This window comes from Equus caballus, chromosome 14 (genome assembly GCF_041296265.1).
Source record: "Equus caballus isolate H_3958 breed thoroughbred chromosome 14, TB-T2T, whole genome shotgun sequence".
NCBI lineage: Eukaryota > Metazoa > Chordata > Mammalia > Perissodactyla > Equidae > Equus > Equus caballus.
This window is the reverse complement of record NC_091697.1, coordinates 44,894,866-44,914,213: the sequence shown is the minus strand read 5'-3', so window position 1 is coordinate 44,914,213 and position 19,348 is coordinate 44,894,866. Positions and strand designations below refer to the sequence as shown.

At 41.8% G+C, this 19,348-nt stretch overlaps 1 protein-coding gene across 18 annotated transcripts in view; it reads right to left on the bottom strand.

The window, feature by feature from the left end:
* The window catches only part of HTR4 (5-hydroxytryptamine receptor 4), a 171,225-nt gene that overhangs the window by 52,438 nt on the left and 99,439 nt on the right, over positions 1–19,348 (bottom strand). For 11 of the 18 annotated variants that reach the window (XR_011424926.1, XM_070232610.1, XM_070232605.1 and 8 more), the window contains 2 exons: positions 8,175–8,328; positions 5,370–5,938 (listed from right to left, as the gene is read on the bottom strand). Coding sequence is in view for 17 of the 18 variants with exons in the window: in XM_070232610.1 (XP_070088711.1) it covers positions 5,370–5,938; positions 8,175–8,328 (723 nt within the window). In the remaining variant the exon portion in view is untranslated. Of the gene's footprint in view, positions 1–5,369; positions 5,939–7,205; positions 7,248–8,174; positions 8,329–19,348 lie in introns of all 18 variants that reach the window. The other 7 variants (XM_070232603.1, XM_070232604.1, XM_070232600.1 and 4 more) reach the window with 1 other exon arrangement.

Sequence of the window (19,348 nt, the reverse complement as noted above, 5' to 3'; positions counted from 1 at the left end):
GCAAAAATGTATTTTATTTCATTGGCTACCCATCTCCCTTGTTCAATAATAAAATGTCATGTAAGTCAAAGGGCTATAAGGAGGGTCCTGAAATTAGAAGACCACTATTCTAAACCATTGAGGCCAGACTGGCCTGTTTTTAATTCAACCCAGAAAAGTAAAATTCCATTTTCTTAAGAAGGCTTTAGGAGGAAAAAGGTTCCACAATTTCAGTGTTTTCATGACCTGCCTCTCCCCAGTGTGATTCCCAGGTTGCAGACTAAGTCTCAGGGAAGATTAAAAAAATAACCCAGATAATTTTCAATTTTTAGCATTTTAATCCTTCATAAAACTGAAGACATTTCATTGGCAAACATTGATTGATCATTTGATCATCTACTCCTTTGCAGACACTGTGTGAGACTATATAGTACATAGAGAAGAGAAAGCCAGAGTTTCTACCCTCAAGGAATATTTGGTTTTACAGAAGTTAAATAAGGAATTCTATAGTGTAAAGCAACACAAATGCCATGAAAAATAGTACTGTAAGCAGGCTATTGCCATCTAGAGAAAGTAGAAAAGAACAAATGCCCCAATTGAAGAAATGTGAAAAGGATTTGTTCTCTGCAAACTATAGAAGGAAGAGTTCAATATCAATGCTGAGGTAGACTTCTTTTAAATTGATTCTTTCTTTCTTTTTGGTGAGACAGATTGGCCCTGAGATAATATCTGTGCCAATCTTCCTCTATTTTGTATGTGGGATGCCACCACAACATGGCTTGATGAGCAGTGTATAGGTTTGTGCCCAGGATCCAAAACCACAAACCACAGGCTGCCAAAGCAGTGCATGCAAACTTAACCACTATGCCACCAGACCAGCCCCAATTATTTCTCTGAATAGTCACTGGGTACCCAGAGATAGGAATCAACATGAGATTACTAAGAATAGGCCCATCTATTCTAACCTTATTTTATTTTTAGAAAAGGAACTGAAAAATGCCTGGATTTCAACAAGTTTCTAGTCTTCCATGGTTCGTAGACAAGATAGAGAAACATGAGCAGGATGGCAGAGTTGATAGACTGATAAATGGCTCCCCAAATTTATCCAAAGAGTCAAGATAAATGTGAGAAATGATAACCCCCAATTCTGACTCTATGTGGCCTGGGCAAGACTGAACTCTGGAGTCAGAAAGACTTAGGTCTGAATTTTAGCTCCATCGTTTACTATTTGTATGACTTCAGGCAAGTTCCCCTCTCTAAACCTCGGTTTCCTCATCTCTAAAACGATAATAATTATAATACCAACTTCTCTGGTTGTTGTAAAAATTAAGTGCAATGATGTATTCAAAGTTCTTAAATACAGTAACTTGTACACTCTTTTCTGGAGTTACATTAGGCATCATAATCATAATCATTATGATTAATAACCTAGAGGAGGTCCCTAGTGACCTGTCACTTTGCCAATGGATGCTCTGGATGAAGAGAATGAAGCCACAGCTATCAAATTCCAAATTTTACACAAGCAGCTATAAATTTGCTCAGGCGTCACCCTACATTTCTGTGATTTATATTTTGCCCCATGGCTAGATTTTACATTTACCTCGATTTAACTCCATACTTTCAATACCAGCCAAGTGGTTTTTCTTTTTAAAATCTTTAAGTCTGTCTTCTAACGTTAATTCTTCCTCAGAGCCACAGAAAAGAGTGTAGATTTAGTAACATGGTAGATGATGGTTCCATTTATGGACACAGGGAAGATTCAGGCCATTCGTGGTTAGGGGGCAGGATATAGAAGAACTCTGTTTTAAATGCATTAAATTTTAGATTCCTAAGAGGCACCTAGATGGAGTAGTCAAGGAAGCAAATTGGATGTGGTGATCTGGAGCTCAGAAGACAGCTATGATCTGGAGACATTAATTAAAGAGAGGTCAACAGCACGAGGATGGTATTTAAAGCTATGGATGGTTAAATCACATAAAGTGAGAATGTGGTCTGAGAAGAGTATCAAGAACCAGGCCCTGAAGAATTCCAACATTCAGAGGCCAGAAAGAGAAGGAAGAACCTGTAAACGATACTAAGAAAGAGTTGCTGGTGAGTTAGGAGGAAAACCAAGAAAGTATGCTGTTCAGGAAACTTAATGCAGAAAACATTTCAAGAAGGAAGATGGGACAAGTGTAAAAGGTCAAACAAGAATAGTGCTTTCAAAATTTGAAACTTCTATACGACAAAAGTTAACCAAAGTTCAAAAGCATGCAGAAGATGGGGAGATGCACTTGCAAATTATATAAAAAGAACTAGTATTCAGAAAATAATAAAGAACACCCAGAAATTAATAAAAAAATACAACAAGGTTGTCACATAAAGCACCAAACATACAAAGATGCAGTTCACAAAAGGATAAATATACATCAATAACCTTTAAATCAGTCAATAATTAATTTAAAAGAGGTTCAACCTTCCAAATCATCTGGGAAATGCAAATTAAATCAAAGAGCATTTTTAAATTAGCAAAACAAAAACAGATGTATAACACTCAGTGTTGGCGAGGGGCAGGAGTGGGAGCTACCTCACGCCCTGCTGATGAGAGTGCCAATCACTACAGTATTCTAGGAGGTCAATTTTAAGGTAAACATAACAGTTTTAAATGTACATATATGTCAATAGAACAATTTCTCCTTGGCTAGCTACCTGAAAGAAATACTACATAGACACAAAGAAATGTGTTTAAGAGCATTCAAAAGAGTACAGTTTGTCATAGCGAAAGACTGGAAACACCTACACATCCACTAATGGGAAATAAGTAAAGTTTAACATGTATTTTTAGTATAGAAGATTATTTAGTACAGAACAGTTAAAAAGAATGAGTTAGACCTACATGTTCTGAGGTAGAATGATCTCTAAAATGCATTGTTAAGGGATAAAAAGCAAGGTGCAGAAAAGTACATAGAGAATGGCCCCCTTTATATAAAATAAAGGGAGAAAAGTCCATGAATTCATACATTCACTGTATTCATACGTACATTCAATTCATACATACATTCATTCTATGAATGAATTATTCTGAATGCTTGAAAATGCATTGAAAAGACTAGCGCTAACTGTTGACTCTGAGGCTAGGGGAGGATTAGCGGGATAAAAGCTGATTTCACTCTTGATTGTTTTGGTTTTATTCTTCTTGACTTCATCTGAATTTGTTGGTGTTCTATTTGTGGGATTTTTAAGAAAAATACGAATTTTTCTTCAGCTGTGTTCAGTTAAAACAGTTGATCTGGAGAATTAATTGTATGATTTGTTCATTTATTCAAGAGTTTAAGTCCCTACTATAGATCAGGCAACATATTGGATATTTGGTATGAAGCAGTGAAAAAAACAGGTAGGATTCCTGTCCTTCCGAGGCTTACCCTGGATTCAGGTTTCAAAGTCTTCTCTTCTCTCTATAGGCTGCCCCCACGCTTAAAGCTTCCTCACCTCCACAGAAAAATACCTCAGACCAATTTCCTGCATTTTTCATGACCTCATGAAGAAATGCAAAGTATGAAGAACAACATATAGAAATTATACTCATCTCTAAACTGCTATCTCTGCTTTATAATCACACTGCAGATTTCCAAAAGCAGCAAGGATAAAACAGTACAGTATGAGTCAAATAGGATTTCTTGGGCTGCTCTAGAAACCCTCAAACTCTTCCAATGACTGTTTCTATGGGAAAAGGCCACTCAGTTCTAAACAAACTTAGCAAATGCACTGCTGGAGCATATTCTGTTTGTGAGTTGTTGACAGCCTGTACTCAGGCAACTGTTAGCTTAAATAGCTAAAAACTACCTAGCACCTACACAGAAGTTCTTGTACACACTCTTTACTTTATGGTTGGGTCCTTTCTATGACACTTGCTAAGGCAAAATAATTAGGAGAGAATGTCAGCCTCTAGGAGTATCCTTTGAGGCCCTCTCACCAGCTGGAAGCTCAACACCATACTGGGCTGTAGCTACAAGTCTGCCCACACGGGTAGCAGAAAATTGAATCCATACTTCTGTGCAGCCTCTGAGGCAAAGCATTTCTATTTCATAGCAATTCCTATTTTCTCTTCTTTTCTTACACATGCAAATGAAAATTCCCCAATTTTCAGCCACCAGAACAGCTGAATACTGTCATCATCAGAAAAATTAAATGTTTGTCTCAAAGAAGGAATTAGTCTTTAGAAATTCCTGTGCATCTCAGGGCAAAGAAAAAAAATGTCATTGACAATTTATCTTTGCTACAGGATGAATGTACCTCTCGCATATGGCTTTTCACAGCTGAGAAAAACTGTAGCCCAGGGGAGTTAGAAAATTCTCAGGTTTAGAGAGAGGCATCATGACCAGTCACTGAACATTCAACTCCAAAGCCATTCCCACCTCCATCAACCTGTGTGACTTGGGTAAATCACTTGACCTCTCCAGGCTCTTTCATATTCCATTTCCTTCCTCATGCTGTTCTCTCTGCCTGGAATTGCTTCCTTGACATCTCCTCCAAGTCTCGAATTCTTTTAAAATGCTGTTTTGTGAGACCTTCCCTGATTCCATGAAGCCAGATCAGCTTCTTTCCTACCCAGCTCCCCATTCTAGATTGCCCTCATCTCCATTACATTACTTAGCACACGGCGTTACTCTTGGACATTTATTGTTCTATTTATTTCAGCCTATCATGTTATTTTATGACCATCTTAGAGTATCAGGCAAGATGCTACTACTACTAATCCTACTAATATTAATAAGAGTATTAGCAGTATTATGAGTGCTCACTATGTCTCAGGCCCTATATGAATACATTATCTCTGTCACAAAAACTCTATGAAATGGATATTATTATTGTTACCATTGTTTTACAGTTGAGGAAAATAAAACCAAGAGAGATTATACAAATGGTTAGTAGTGGCACTGAGAGTCAGAATAAAGTCTATTTTACCTTAAAGCCCATGCTTTTAACCACCATCCTAAAATACTACCTTGTGAATAATAGTAGATGATATTTACTAAGTGCTTACTAGGTGTCAGGCTCTGTACTACATGCTCTATGTACAGGGACTAATTTGTTCCTCACAAAAACCCTGGGATGGAGATATAGTGATTACGATCTCAATTTTTTAAAAAATGAAATTAAGGTTCAGAATGGTTAAATGACTTGCCCAAGGTCATAGAACTATGGAGACTGGATCTGAATCTAGGTCAGTCCTTCCCCAGAGCCTGAATCCTTACCCATGACTATTCCATGACCAGATGGTAGAATTTTCCTTAATCTTTGCAAACATTCACAGGGTTTCAAGAATAATCCCTGTGCAAACAGAAAACTGGAGAGTTAACTCTTCTGAGTCATGCAAATGAACAAACTCTCTCAAGCCCCTAAGTACTCACCTTAATACATGTGTGGATCCATTAATGGTTGTGGTTGAACAGGGGACAGTCTGGCCCAGAATAGAAGGTCTTCGGTAGCGTTCATCATCACAGCAGAGGATGATGAGGAAGGCACGTCTAAAAGACTTATTCAAGAAGGCGTAGAGAAAGGGGTTCAACCCAGAATTGATGTAGCCGAGCCAAAGGAAAGCGGTCCACAGCTGCCCGGGGACAGTGTAGTCTATGAATGGATCCACAATATTGGTGACAAAGAATGGAGCCCAGCAGAGGCAGAAGCAACCCATGATGATGCACAGGGTCTTGGCTGCTTTGGTCTCTGTTCTCATGCGATGAGTGCTATGCTGGTCTGCCGGCTGAGGCCTGCCCTCTAAGGGGGCTCCTGCCCGTTGTAACATCTGGATCTGGTGGGCATGCTCCTTAGCTGTGACATAGATGCGATAATAGGCCAGCACCATGAGGAGAAATGGGATGTAGAAGGCCACCACAGAGCAGGTGATGGCATAGGGCTTGTTGACCATGAAGATACAGTACGTAGAGTTAGAGTTGTGGTTGAACTTCCTTTTTTCTATCTGAGAGTTGGAAGAAGAGGGGAAATGAGGAAGTGAGGGAGAAAGGGACGGAAAAAGTAAAGAGGCAGAAGCAGGAAGGGAATGAGAAAAATTGTAAGAAAAGAAAAGGGATGAAAAAGAAGAACAGAAAAGGAGGGATTGGAAGATAGAAAGAAGGGGAGGTGGACAGGGAAGGAAGAATAAGCAAAAAGGGGAAAGGAAAGAAAGAAGAAGGTTTATCAGCCAAGCTTTCATTTTCTTATAAGCCTACAGCACATAGAACCACGATAGTAGAAAAGGAATATAACCATATCCCAGGCTCAGAGGGCTTGTCCGTCCACAAGGGGCTGAAGGCCCCAGGAAAGAGTAGAAATAAAACAGGGACAAAATCATTCTTCACTCTACCTACCCGACCAATAGTGGAGTGAGCCTCTCCTCCCTTCCCCGTCTGCTTGCACACAATGTATCTGCTGGTAAAAGTCTTCAAGCTGTGGCTCACCTCCTCTAAGACTGTTTGGCTATTCTTCTATCTCAGCATTTCCTCCACAAAATTTAGAGTTAGCTTATCAATTCCCATAAACATTTTCCAGGACTTTGATTGGAGTTGGAATGATTGAGGAAGACTGACATCTTTACAAGGTTAAGTCTTTCAATTCACAAACATGGTAATTCTTTCCCTTTACTTAAGTCTTTTAAAATTTATTTCAGTAATATTTTATAATTTTTCATGTAAATGTCTAGCACATCTTTAGTTAGATTTATTTCTAAGTATTTGATATTTAATTCTATTGCAAATGGTACCATGTTAAAATTCTTAATCCTGTTTGTTGCTAGTATGTGGAACTCAGTGAAAATGTTTTGTATTAAGAGCATAGACTCTGAAGTCCAGGAAGCCTGGGCTTAGGTATAGTCCCCACCACTCCCTAGCAACATGACTTTGGCTAATAACTTAACTTGTCTAATCCTCAATTTCCCGAGGACGATAATGGGATTTACTTCATAGCACTGTTGTGAGGCCTGAGTGAGATAATGGTGATTAAATTAACATGGGGCTCAGCACGCAGTAAATGTTCCACATTTGTGGCCATTATTATTATTATCCTACTGCCTGTTGGAAACTTGAATTTCATTTCCCCCAAGAATGATAAAACTGAAAGTTTGAAAGAAGAGGGATAGGATTCAAGAAAACATCCATACAGTCTCCCTTGTCCGGACCCCCTTTCACTTCTCCACTCCTTTGTCCCCAGCATTTCTTTCAGAAGCCCAAGGAACTCTTGGTCTGACATACCACATGCCAATCCTGGCCCAGGCTTGGTTTGGATATCCTTTCCTGGACAAAGAACAAGGCAAGATTAGGGGCTGGGAATGGGGTGGAGAGAGGAAGGGGCAGCTGCTGCTCTAACTGGTCCCTTTGGGCCAGAGCTCGCTCTCAATCTCTCCTCTCCATTCCCCCTCCTATATCCACACAGTCCTGAGATCAATTTTAAAGTGACTGCCTAACAGCTTCCTAGAGAACATATATTCCCGCTAATGAATCCAGACCATAGCTTTTGATCTTCAAGTCCGGTATTACAAACGTAGTATGTCAGAGCTGGACGACGCTTAAGGATCATCGAAACAGGGGATGGCAAATGCCTGGCACACGTGCCACAGGCTGTTCTCCTACACCACTGGAAGATGCTATTCTCCACTGCGGACCAAGGGATCTCCTCACACAGCCCTTCAGGAAGTGGGTCAGTGACAGAGCTAGGCTCAGGGTTCAGTACTCTTGACTCCTGGCCCAGGGCACTCTTCATTCTCTAGAAGCCTCCACCCACAGGTTTTCCGTGGGTCACTGTAAGCCTCGTAGACTCGCAGCATGAAATGAGATGAAGGCCTCTTGCGGCACATTGCATACCTCAGGCTCTGGAGGCTGACTGCTAAGCTTTGAACACCTGTTCTGCTATTCACTAGCTATGTGACATTGGGCATATTACTTTACCTTTTTTGAGCCTGAGTTTTCTCATCTGTGAATGGAAAAATTATAATTTTCCCAAAAGCATGTTGTCAGGATTATATGTATTTATTCTACTCTCTGGCATACAGCAAGCTTTCGAAAATGTTAGCCTGCTTTTTTTAGTTGTTGCTGTTGTCACTTAGACACTATCAGAATCTTTCTTAGAATATCCACCTAACCTGATATTGCTTGTTTATGTAGAACCCCAAGCAAGAAAAGTTAATCAGACAGTAAACCAGTGGGGTCTGCGTGGGTACTCACCAAATCAATTATGCCAATGTTATTCCAGCCTTGCATTATAGGGAGAAAAGAGATAAACATGGGGATGACCCAGCAGCCTCCCAGCATTAATGCAATGCGCAGAGGGGTCATCTTGTTCCTATAGACCAAAGGCTGGCAGCAGATGGCGTAATACCTGGAGAGAGAATAGAGGGGTGGGTGTCATGGGAAAGAAGGAATGAGGAGGAGGGGGATAAGAAGTGATGAGAGAGAAGAGGGGAGAAGAAGAGGGATGGAGAAGGAAGAGAGAAGCAAAAAAACAACAGAGGAAAGAAAAACAACAATTATACAATAAAGTGTTATATTGGCCAATGAGTTTCTGCTAATATAAATAGAAACGTTAGATCACATCTGAGAATCATTGCCTGGAGTCGGCCCCACCTCCCTCTTCATCTCCCAAGGAAGCCGGATGCACACTTGAGGGTCTGCTCTGTTTCAGGCACAGTTCCAACACTATCTTCATGCTTGGGCATTTTACCCTGGGCATGTCCAGCCCCCCGGGCCTCAGTGTCCAGACATCTGTGGCCTTCTTTGATAACACCTTGAGGTGGCCCAGCCTTGGCCCTACATCTGAGCTCTAAAAACTGTATCTCAGATTTGTCTCTGTCTTCTTGATTACCTGTCTATACTGAGGTGATGCCCTAAGTCAGTGTGCCTTAAATTGTGGTCCAGGGATTCTTCCCTGGTCCTCTGCATCAGACTCATCTGAGGAGGCCTACTTAAAATGCAGATTCCAAGGATGCCCTGAATCAGGAGGGAACTGGAGTTGATGAGGGACCTGGAGTTTGCATTTTGACAAGAGCAATTCATTATGGCTGTTTGCTAAGTATGTCCAGTTCCCCCTTCTGGGCACATGCACTTCCTGGCCTCCTTGTGGTTGAGTCAGGCCAAATGAGTGGTCTGGCTATAAGTCATGAACAGAAGTGACATGTGTTACTTCTGGGCTGGACCATTTAATTGTTTCTCTGATGCCAAGAATGTAAAATTTCAATATTCCTGTTCCATCATTTCCTACCACTGGTAGAAACCACCTCACCTCCATTTATCAGGGTCTGATCTTCCTCATGGGACCACTGTTCATCCTTTTTTGAGTCCATGTTCTGCCTATGGTACTAGCTTTCTTCTACCGCACTCCATGATCTAGTCTCCAGGTCCCAGTCTGCTTCTCGCATGTTATTCCATCCTTGGAGATCACCACTCTCATCCCCAGGCAGTTTATGGAATTTGACAACAGGCAAAAATACTGCAGTAGGTCTATCAGCTTCTTGTCTTTGGAAGAGTCAAAGAATAAGTACAAAAAGACAGCCTAGAGGCTAAGTCTATTTAAGATTTTATACCATTTAATGATGAGCCACCCCCTTAATACTCCTCATTTTATGCAGTTCTCTTTGTTACTTTTTCCCACCTCTTCTTTTCTTTTCTTAATTCAAAGAATAACTAACATAACAATAGCTATATTCTTTGAAGAGGTGGTGGTAGGATGAATTGGGAGAGAGGGTGGAACGAGGAGAGCCCAGTATTGCAAGCATGGGATCTTGGTGCCTCAGGGCTGGGAGGGGAGGCTATACCCTTCCCTCCAAGGCATCAAGGAGCAGCTGACCACACTGTGCCAGGCAGCTTCCTGTGGCCAGAGAGACAGTGAGTGTCCTGACCTGGACCAAAGTGCAAGGAACAAGACCAAAGAATGGGAGAGGGGCTAACTCAGACACTCATTTTCTCCATCTATAAAACTGACATGGTAGCCAAATCTAACTAAAGAGAACTCCGTAATGGAAACAACCATGATTAGCTGCAATTCCCTCCATGTTCTTGACTTATAAGAAAGGCAAATTGTATCAGAGTGGCAAATTTTTCTGAATGGCTATATTAATAAGCATCAGGGGTTTATTATTCACACAGAGTTAATGAGGAATTTGGAGTATATGAAAATATACTTTTTGTTCATATTTTGCTCCCTTCCTCGTTTTCTGCTAGAGGGCCTAGATTAGACATTTGCTTTTGTACATTTAGCATCCTTCCCCCTTTCTCTTGGTAATAACATCCCAAATCCTTTAGGAATTCTCTCTCCTGTTTCTGTAGTGTTGTTAGGAAAGCAAACGATGGGACTCTGACTTTTCCAGCCAGGGAGTGACCCAATCAGACTTTCTCCTGGAACTCTGCACATCATGCAGAGTGATGCGAAGATGGGAAAGTCAGCCGAGGTCCCACAGCAGCCTCCTGGTGGGGCTGGGAGTAGCTCTTGCTCCTTGGATCTTTGGGGCAGCCATGCTCTAGTCCCTTCAAGTCCTCATTCTTTAGCTCTTCCTTTAATTAAATAAGCCACCTTGTATCTTTCCAATAAATTCCCTTTTTGCTTAAGGTGTTGTTATGAGTTGGATTGTGTCCTCCCTCTCCCAAAAGATATGTTGAAGTCTGAACCCTCAGTACCTTGGAATATGACCATATTTGGAAAAAGGATCTTTACAGAGGTAATAAAATTAAAAACAAGGCCATTAGGGTGGGCCCTCACCCAATATGACTGCTGTCTTTGTAGAAAGGGAAATTTGGACACACACACAGATATACTCAGAGAGAAGATGGCCATGTGGAGACGGATGATCGGAATGACGCATCTACGGGACAAAGAACACCAAGAATTGCCTGAAACTAGGAAAAGGCAAGGAAGAATCATTTCCCGACAGGTTTCAAAGGGGGCTTGGCCCTGCTGACATCTTGATTTCAGACTTCTAGCCTCTAGAACTGTGAGAGAATGAATTACCTGTTGTTCCAAGCCACCCAGTTTGTTGTACTTTGTTATAACAGCTCTAGAAAACTAATAAAGTTGGCTAAAGGCAGTCTCTGTTACTTGCAACCAAGGTATCCTGCCTCAGTAAAAATGGTTTTGAGGGGCTGGCCTGGTGGCGCAGCAGTTAAGTTTGCAGGTTCCACTTTGGTGGCCCGAGGTTTGCCATCTCGGATCCCGGGTGCGGACCTACGCAGTGATTGTCAAGCCATGCTGTGGCAGGTGTCACACATATAAAGTAGAAGAAGATGGGCACAGATGTTAGATCAGGGCCAGTCTTATTCAAAAATTAAAGGAGAAAAAACATGGTTTTGAATGTTGGACATGTCCTTCACGATACTTTGTTCTGAGTAAGAACATCTTTGTTTTATTCAACACACTTCCAGATCACAGCTCAAGTTACAGCATCCCTTCATCCACCGCCCCAAAGAAGGCAATGGACGGATAAGTGAAGAATAGATGCTGCCCTATCTTTGCTGCATAATTTCTGATTTCTGAGGTTTGGAACAGGTGCCAGATTTGAGTAAAGACAGGATTTCAGGAATTTTGGTTGGATCTCCAATGTCACATAAATCCAAAAGTTCATAAAGACAAGGCTGAATTAAATATCTTGCGGGACAAAAGGTAAGTTTGAGGAAGCAGGATGTCTTACCTAAGGAGATTCTTTCAATCTCCATTAGTGGGTGTGGATGTTTAGAGCATTATGTTGGGAACACAATAGAACTCACAGAAGAGGACTTTAGAATATACGGTTATATCGGTGCTCAGAGCATTTTAATGAAAGCCTTTCTTTCTAAGTCTAGCTTGGCCAGGGTGATTGCCTGATTCCCACGGCACGATGGATATCCTGTGGACAATAAGATCGTCCCATGTTCTGCTGTCCAAATGTTCTATGATTTAATCTGCATTACCCTAGGTTACTAGGAGCTGCCTCTACAGACAAGCTAACAGTGGTGACAGGTTTCCTCTTGAAATTCAACTTCAAGGGGGATACTGTGGATGCAGCACACATTTTACAATCCCTTACACATTTTACATATACGGTCAGTGCCCTGGACAATGAATGCCTGAAATAAAGATGCTTGGACAGCTCATTCCATAGGGAGCTAAGCTCGGACACATCCATGGCCTCTTTCACAGACAGTTGCAGAAAGTTACTCTTGCATGATGTGGGGTGGTTGGGCAAGCCTGGGAAAAGTCCTTTATCTCCTACTTTAAAAATTAGCAGGACCAGCCTGGTGGCACAGTGGTTAAATTCCCACACTCCACTTCGACGGCTGAGGGTTCGCAGGTTTGGATCCCGGGTGTGGACCAAAGCACCGCTTGTCAAGCCATGCTGTGGCAGGCATCCCACATATAAAGTAGAGGAAGATTGGCACGGATGTTAGCTCAGGGCCAGTCTTCCTCAGCAAAAAGAGGAAGATCGGCAGCAGATGTTAGCTCAGGGTTAATCTTCCTCAAAAAAAATTAGCAATAAGTGAAGGGAAAAAAAAGAATTTTATTTTATTTTAACTAGGTTGTCTGAACTGTGCATGAGAGGTAAAGATGAGTAAGAGAAATACCAAATTGTGTCTAGGTACATGTTTTACTTAAATCCTCTCCTCCACATCTTCCATCTGGTGCTCTGTCTTACTATAAACATAATTTGATTTTTAAGTGGCATGGAGTAGACACTGTAAGGTTTTTATTTGGAACTCAGATTATATTATTCACTTGACTTGATGGCTTCAAGATTCTTACCAAGGCCTTGGCCCTCTTGAGGCCGCTGCCCTAAATAAGCCGCCTCACGTCTTTCAACTATCTTTCCTTACAACTTTCTAATCTTTGCTTTCTAGCAAAGAATTTAGAAAAACAAACATCCTCTTGAAGCCTACGCACAAGAATCTAAATTCAGTAGGCGAAAATAAACACCACTGAACAAAATGATTAATAAAAACTGAGTTCTAGTGTTAACTGTCCAGTGAAACTTCCTTAAAATTCTAAACTTGTCTAAAGATCAAAGACCAGATAGAAATCTGATAACTTGATTTTTACCTTTCATGGTTACTTTTTAATTCCTATATTTAGATTATAGTACCCCTTCAAATAAAAAAAAATATTTATCCTATCATGAACTGCCCCCAAAACACACGTACACCACCACTAGGCAGAAGTAGCTAGTGAAATTTGCAAGTTCTTTGGAGGTCAGGCAAAGGGCACTGGCTGAGTTAATAACAACAGCTACACTTCATTTACTTACCAAGGGCTCTACTGTATTATCTCAGAGTCCTCACAACTACTTTTGAGACAAGAACAATAAATGCACCACTCCACAGTTGAGGAAATGGACACACAGAAGTAGCAGAATCTGCCCAGGGTCCCACAGGTGGTAAGAGCCAAGCTGAGATGCAGCCCAGGCAGCCTGACTCAAGGGCCGGGCAGTTAACCTCCTCATTGTCTCTTCACTCTGCTACCCCTCCTAAATCCCCAAGGGATTATTCTAATTCTTTAAAAGCCACTTTAGAAACAGAACACTGAATCTCAGAACCTGAAGGATGCTCAGCATCCTGAAATCCCTAAATCCCCCTAAAACGAAGTGTACCCAAGCCTGCAAGAATGAACTAGGGGCCAGCAACGCACCAAATCCCACTGCAGTACGTTCTAAACTTCAGGCTACCCTCAAGTTACAGAAAGTTTCCTCCCACAGGGATTTTCTGTGACTTCCAGTTTCACCTTCTGGCTCAATTTAAAACTTCGATCTTTAATTCTTTATCTGTATAGTGCTCCTACAGACAGCTGAAGAGAGCTTTTACGTTCCTCTGAAGCCTTACTTTCTGTAAGTAAAAATGTTCCCAGTTGTGTTTAGCCAGAGTTGATTTTGCTCACCAAGGGATATCTGGAATGTCTGGAGACATTTTTCCCTGTCACAACTTGGAAGGGTGAGGTTGGTGGCATCCAGTGGGTAGAGGTTGGGGATGCTGCTGAATGTCTTACATGTACACGTCAGCTCCCCCACAACAAAGAATCATCTAACCTAGAGTGTCAGCGGTGCCAAGGTTGAGAAACCCTGGTTTAGAGGAGGTGATTTTCACCAATAGCAGGGGCTCCATGTCCTCTGTATGTGCCACAGTATGCCATTACCTCTTAAGAGTGGGTGCCACAGGGAGAGCACAATACTCTGGTGCATCCTTTACAGACCAGAGAAGACAAGGGCATTACCCTCCACCCTGCCCACCTTACCTTAGTACAGCCTGGGGGACACCCAAAATTACAAGACACCTGCACCACCTCAAAGAGCTACGACCTAGGATGGGAGGTGAAAAAGGTCTACCCTCACTGATTTATAAGTTCCAGAGATGTTTGTCTTGTTCACCACTGTATCCCCAATGCCTAGTACAATGCTAGATATAGCGTGGATGCTCACAAAATGGGTTGAATAAATAATAAACCCTTAATCACTACCAATTAAAATAAATTCCACTAAAATATGGGACCAAGTTTTTGGGATGTGAAAGGTCATATCTAGTAGAGGGATACAGAAGAGCTTTCTCCAATAAGTGTCTTTTAGACACTGGGTAAGGATGGTGGAGGAGAAAGTGTAATCCAGGTGCTATAAACAGGACGGAGAAAGGCCGGGAAATAGCAATTTTATATATATGAAATACATATCCATAAATATATATCTTCATAGCCATATAAACATAAAAGAGTACAAGTTAGCTAGATCGTAGAGTGTTTGTAAAGAAGAAGGAAACAAGCCTAAAAAGGCTGGTGGAGGGGCAGGTCTCAGAGCAGTGGTTCTCAAACTACGGCGCGCATCAGAATCGCCTGGAGGGTTTGCTGGAACACAGATCGGGGGTAGATCCGGAATGGGGCTTAAGAATTGGCACTTCTGATATGTTCTCAAGTGATGCTGCTGCTGCTGATTTGGAGACCACACTTTGAGAACCACTGTCTTAGAGGTTTTTGAATGCAATGCTAGGAGTCACCAAAAGTTTTCTGAACTGGAAATTGTCCATCACAAAGAACACTGCTGCAGGCTCTACCAAAGGAGCTGGATTGCAACAAACTCAGGAGAAAGGGTTATTGGATCACAAGCTGGGTGGACAGTGTTCATTAGCAGAAGCAATTCTGTTATGTGTCAGGAATAGACCTATCTGCAAAGTCTGCTGTCTAGACTTCCATTGGACAATTCCGAATCTTCTTTAATTAGAAAACTTTTACAAAGTAGTTAAATGAATGTTCAAATGACAAGTGAGATTCCAGATGGCCAGGATTAAACTAGGATGTAGCAAGGGTATTCACAAAGCAACTTCTTATGCAAAACATTTCAAAGCATTGCTCTTAAAACTCCATTAAAATCCCCTTTGGTAGACCAGCCACAAGCTTCCCCAACCACAGCCATGTGTAAATGTGTGATCAAATTGCTTTTAAATGTCTCGGGGGATACAATTTACTTTGACAACTCTTAGAAGACAGTTGTATATTTTAAGATCCATGATAATCTCTTCCTTGCTACTCCTGCAATTAAGGAAAATTCTTCCTCCTCACTTCCTGCCCTCCCAACCACAAGGAAGGCAGAAGGAACAAGGAGAACAACCTGGAATCCTAGACTCAGAATTAGAGGAGATTTAAGCAGTCTTCACATCGGGGTACCAACTCTCTCTGCTTTAACCATTTATTAGCTCTGCAGCCTTAGATCAGTTACTTAACCTCTCCAAGTTCCAGGTTCCTCATCTGCAAAGTGGAGATCATTATGTCCACCTCGTTGATTGACTGTGAGAATTGATGAAATAATATGTTTAAAACTTATGAAATTCCTGGCACATAAAGCTTGATAAATAGCAGTTAGTACTTTTATTCCCTTCCCCTCTGATCTTTTCTCTCTCTCTCAGTATATATATAACAAGAAAATCAGTAAGTTCTAGTCCCAGTTCTTTCATGGGTTTTCCTTCTGACTTTGGACAAATCACCTGGTGTCTTTGTGTCTCTGTTTTCTTCTGTGTAAAAGGGAGATTAATTACATCTGAATTTTTGTAAGAGTTTGTAGTCATGGATTAAGGATAGCCACAAATTCTCCAACACTCCTCCCATCCAGAGGTGGGGAGTGTGCCCCTTCTCTTGGATCTGGGCTGCCTTGTGACTGCTTTGATCATTGGAAGTGTTGTATGCCAGTCCCAGGACTAATTTTTAAGAGAGCTCTTGGTTTCTCAGAGCCATGAGCTGTCATGTGCGAAGTTCAATATGAGATCATGTATAGAAGACCTGAGACCACATGGACAGGAAGACGGGCCCAGCTGAGCCCAGCCTTCCACAGGACCCCACCGAGGAACGCTGAGTGTGATGAACTGCCTTAGATCCTCCAGGAAAGTCCAATCTCCAGCTGAATACCATCAAGTGACTTCAGTCATGCCCAATTTCCTGATGCACAGAATTATGAGCTCTGATAATAATACACAGTTGTTTAAGCCACTAAGTTTTGGGGTAGATGTTATATGGCAATGGATAACCCCAACAGGAATATATAGGTACTATACAGTCTGGGCTAACCACGGGGTTCACTGGCTGGGGAGTAGTCCCCCCTCCAGGAGGTGATCCAGCCATGTTTTGTGGCAGAGCTCTAGAAAAAGAGACTTATCTTTCTGCTCTCAGTAACTGGTTTTGTTTTAATTTAGTTCCTCTGGGTCCCCTTTGAGGAGGTGGAGAAGAGAGAAAAGCAGCAGTAGCTTCAAGAAAAAACTAAAGGTCTTCCCCTCTGGCTCCCAAGGGGCTTGGCAAGCTGCCAGTATCACCTGGTGGATCAGTGAGGAAGATCCCAGCAGGGATATTCAACAGGAGCCAGGGACAGGAAGGGGGTGCTGAGAATGTAGCCAAGAGCGGAGGGAGAACTCTGGGTTCCAGGAAGGCAGAACTGCAGGGGCGGAGGGACAGGGAGAGACTCCTTTCTGTCAGAGATCTGGAGGACATGAGATGGAGCCTTTTCGGGAATCATAATCCCATGTGCCATCCGCAGGTGCAATGTTTACTATGTTCCTCTCTGTGAAATATCCGTCTGTATCTTCATGATAAGAAGACCTACAAGCAGGGGAATATCAGATGTCTAGAAAGGTGTCTTCCTGAGTTGTAAAAGAATAAAGGAAAAAAGGATAATCTGCCAAAAATGCCATCTGAAAACATCGTGGCAGGGCTTACTGGACACACACACAAGTTACTAAGATACACTTTATGACACGTATGAATTGATCAGTCGTTGCCAGCAGGCACTACATGACTGTGCCACTGACCCTTCCAGACTCAGCTGAAGGGTCACATTCTCTGGAAAGTTCTCTTGGGCTCCGAAAAACACAGGGAGAGACCCTTGTCTGTCAGAGATGTGGATTGATTCCCCATCTCTGCCCTGGTGTTTTACAGTACCTTGTATATATCTCTGATATGGCATTTCTCTAATTGTGTTGTAATTGTCCACTTTCTTCTCTATTGCTACAAGTACTATTCCTACTACTCACACTACCCATTTTTTGAAGGCCCACTATGTGTTAGAAAGTATATTCTATGCTTTCTCTAATTTCTATAGCAACTCTGCAAGGCAGCTCTCATCATCCACATTTTGAATATGAGGAAACTGAGGCCCAGAGACTTTAATCCACGTGCCTAACATCATACAGTCGGGATATGGTAGCACTGGGACTTCAACCCACATCTGCCGAAGTCCATACCCTGGTAATGCTGGTAAATGGGCGAGGCTAGACAAAAGTAGCCCTAACTAGCAAGAGGAAGGAGAACAGCAGTGCCCTATAAGCTTTCTGAGCTGAGGACACACGGACAAAAGACATATTTAAAGATGAACTTGAGACATTAGATAATATACAGGAATAACAACTAAGAAGCTACTGCATTAATCCAGAAATGGGATGGGGGAGAAAGGAAGAAGGTGGATTTGAAAGATGTATATGAAAATGTAACTATGATTTGGCATCCAGCTGGTCACAGTAGGTAAGGAAAAGATGACCTCAAAGAATTACATTTAAATGACTAAAAGATGACTAATAAATGCAACTTTGATGTACAAAGTGGAAGAGAGTATTAATTTACAATGGAAATTTCCACTTGGAGCATATTGGGTTTAAGGAAACAGAACTATGCTTAAGGCAAGATATTGAACAGGCAGCTATTTTCAACAGAGCCCAGAGGACCCCAAAACCCAGCGAGGGACAAGATTGCAGAAGATACATGATCAGAGGTGAAGATGAAGCCACAGGATGGGTAGGCTCCCCAAAGGAGAGAAGGAAGATACCCAGGGCTGGAAAAGTCCCAAGTCACATCTTGGAGCATTCTATGCTTAGCTAAACATGCATGGAGCAGCCTCTGTGGACTTGCAAGAACACAAGAATGGATGAGATAAAGGCTAACTCTCAAGGAGCTGAGAGTCTAGGGTGAGACAGACACATAGACCAATTAGTAAAATGGGTTATAACTCTATACTTATATTTAACGTTCCTAAGGGAGCTCAGAGGAAGAAACAAGAAATCTTTGGAAATGAAGACTGGCCAGTCAGTGAAGAAGGTCACCAATCTTATCCGAGTATTAAAGAAGGGTGGATGTTCACCAGGAAAAGGAAATCAAGACACAGATAGCAACACGGAGTTAGGAAGGAACACATCAGATGCAGGAAATGATAACAGATCACTCATGGGTGCGAGGTGAGATAGGAAAGACAGACTGAGGACACGTTGGGAAAAGCACTGAAAGACAAGCTAAGAATTTAGCTTATAGTTGATAGTGTGTCACTGAAAGACCTCTGGAGCTTTGCACTTGCTGTTTTCTGGAACCGCCACCCTCCATACCTCACCCTCTTTGCCTTCACCTACTGACATCCACGTCATCCCCAATCCCGGCTTCAGTACCACTTCTCCGAAGAGCTTCCCTGCCCTGGAGGCCACCTGCTCCAACAGCTCCTTTGACTTCTCCTTATTCTATTCCAGCAGCCACCAATTTTACTATAATTCCCTATTTACTATCTGTATTCTCCACTAGACTAAAATCTCTGTGACTCAGAGCTTTTTGTGATTGTTCACCACTGTACTTCCAGTGCTCTGCTTAGCTCCTGGCAATTAGTAAGTGTTCAATAAATATTTGACAAAATGAATATAAAAATGAGTTAATATCCTCTAGCAGGCAATTCAATTCAACAAATATTCCTACTATGTACAAAGCATGAACCTGTCCTCAAAGAGTATGTGAGAAGGGCAAACTTATAATATGCTTTCCTTGAAGAAATGTATTTCAATCCTTTTGGAGAAGCCAATGCAACTGTATGGCACAAGTTCACAATGACAGATACTTTTCATTTATACATTACAAAATTGAGTTGTGCTCCAGGGAGTTCATTAAGAAA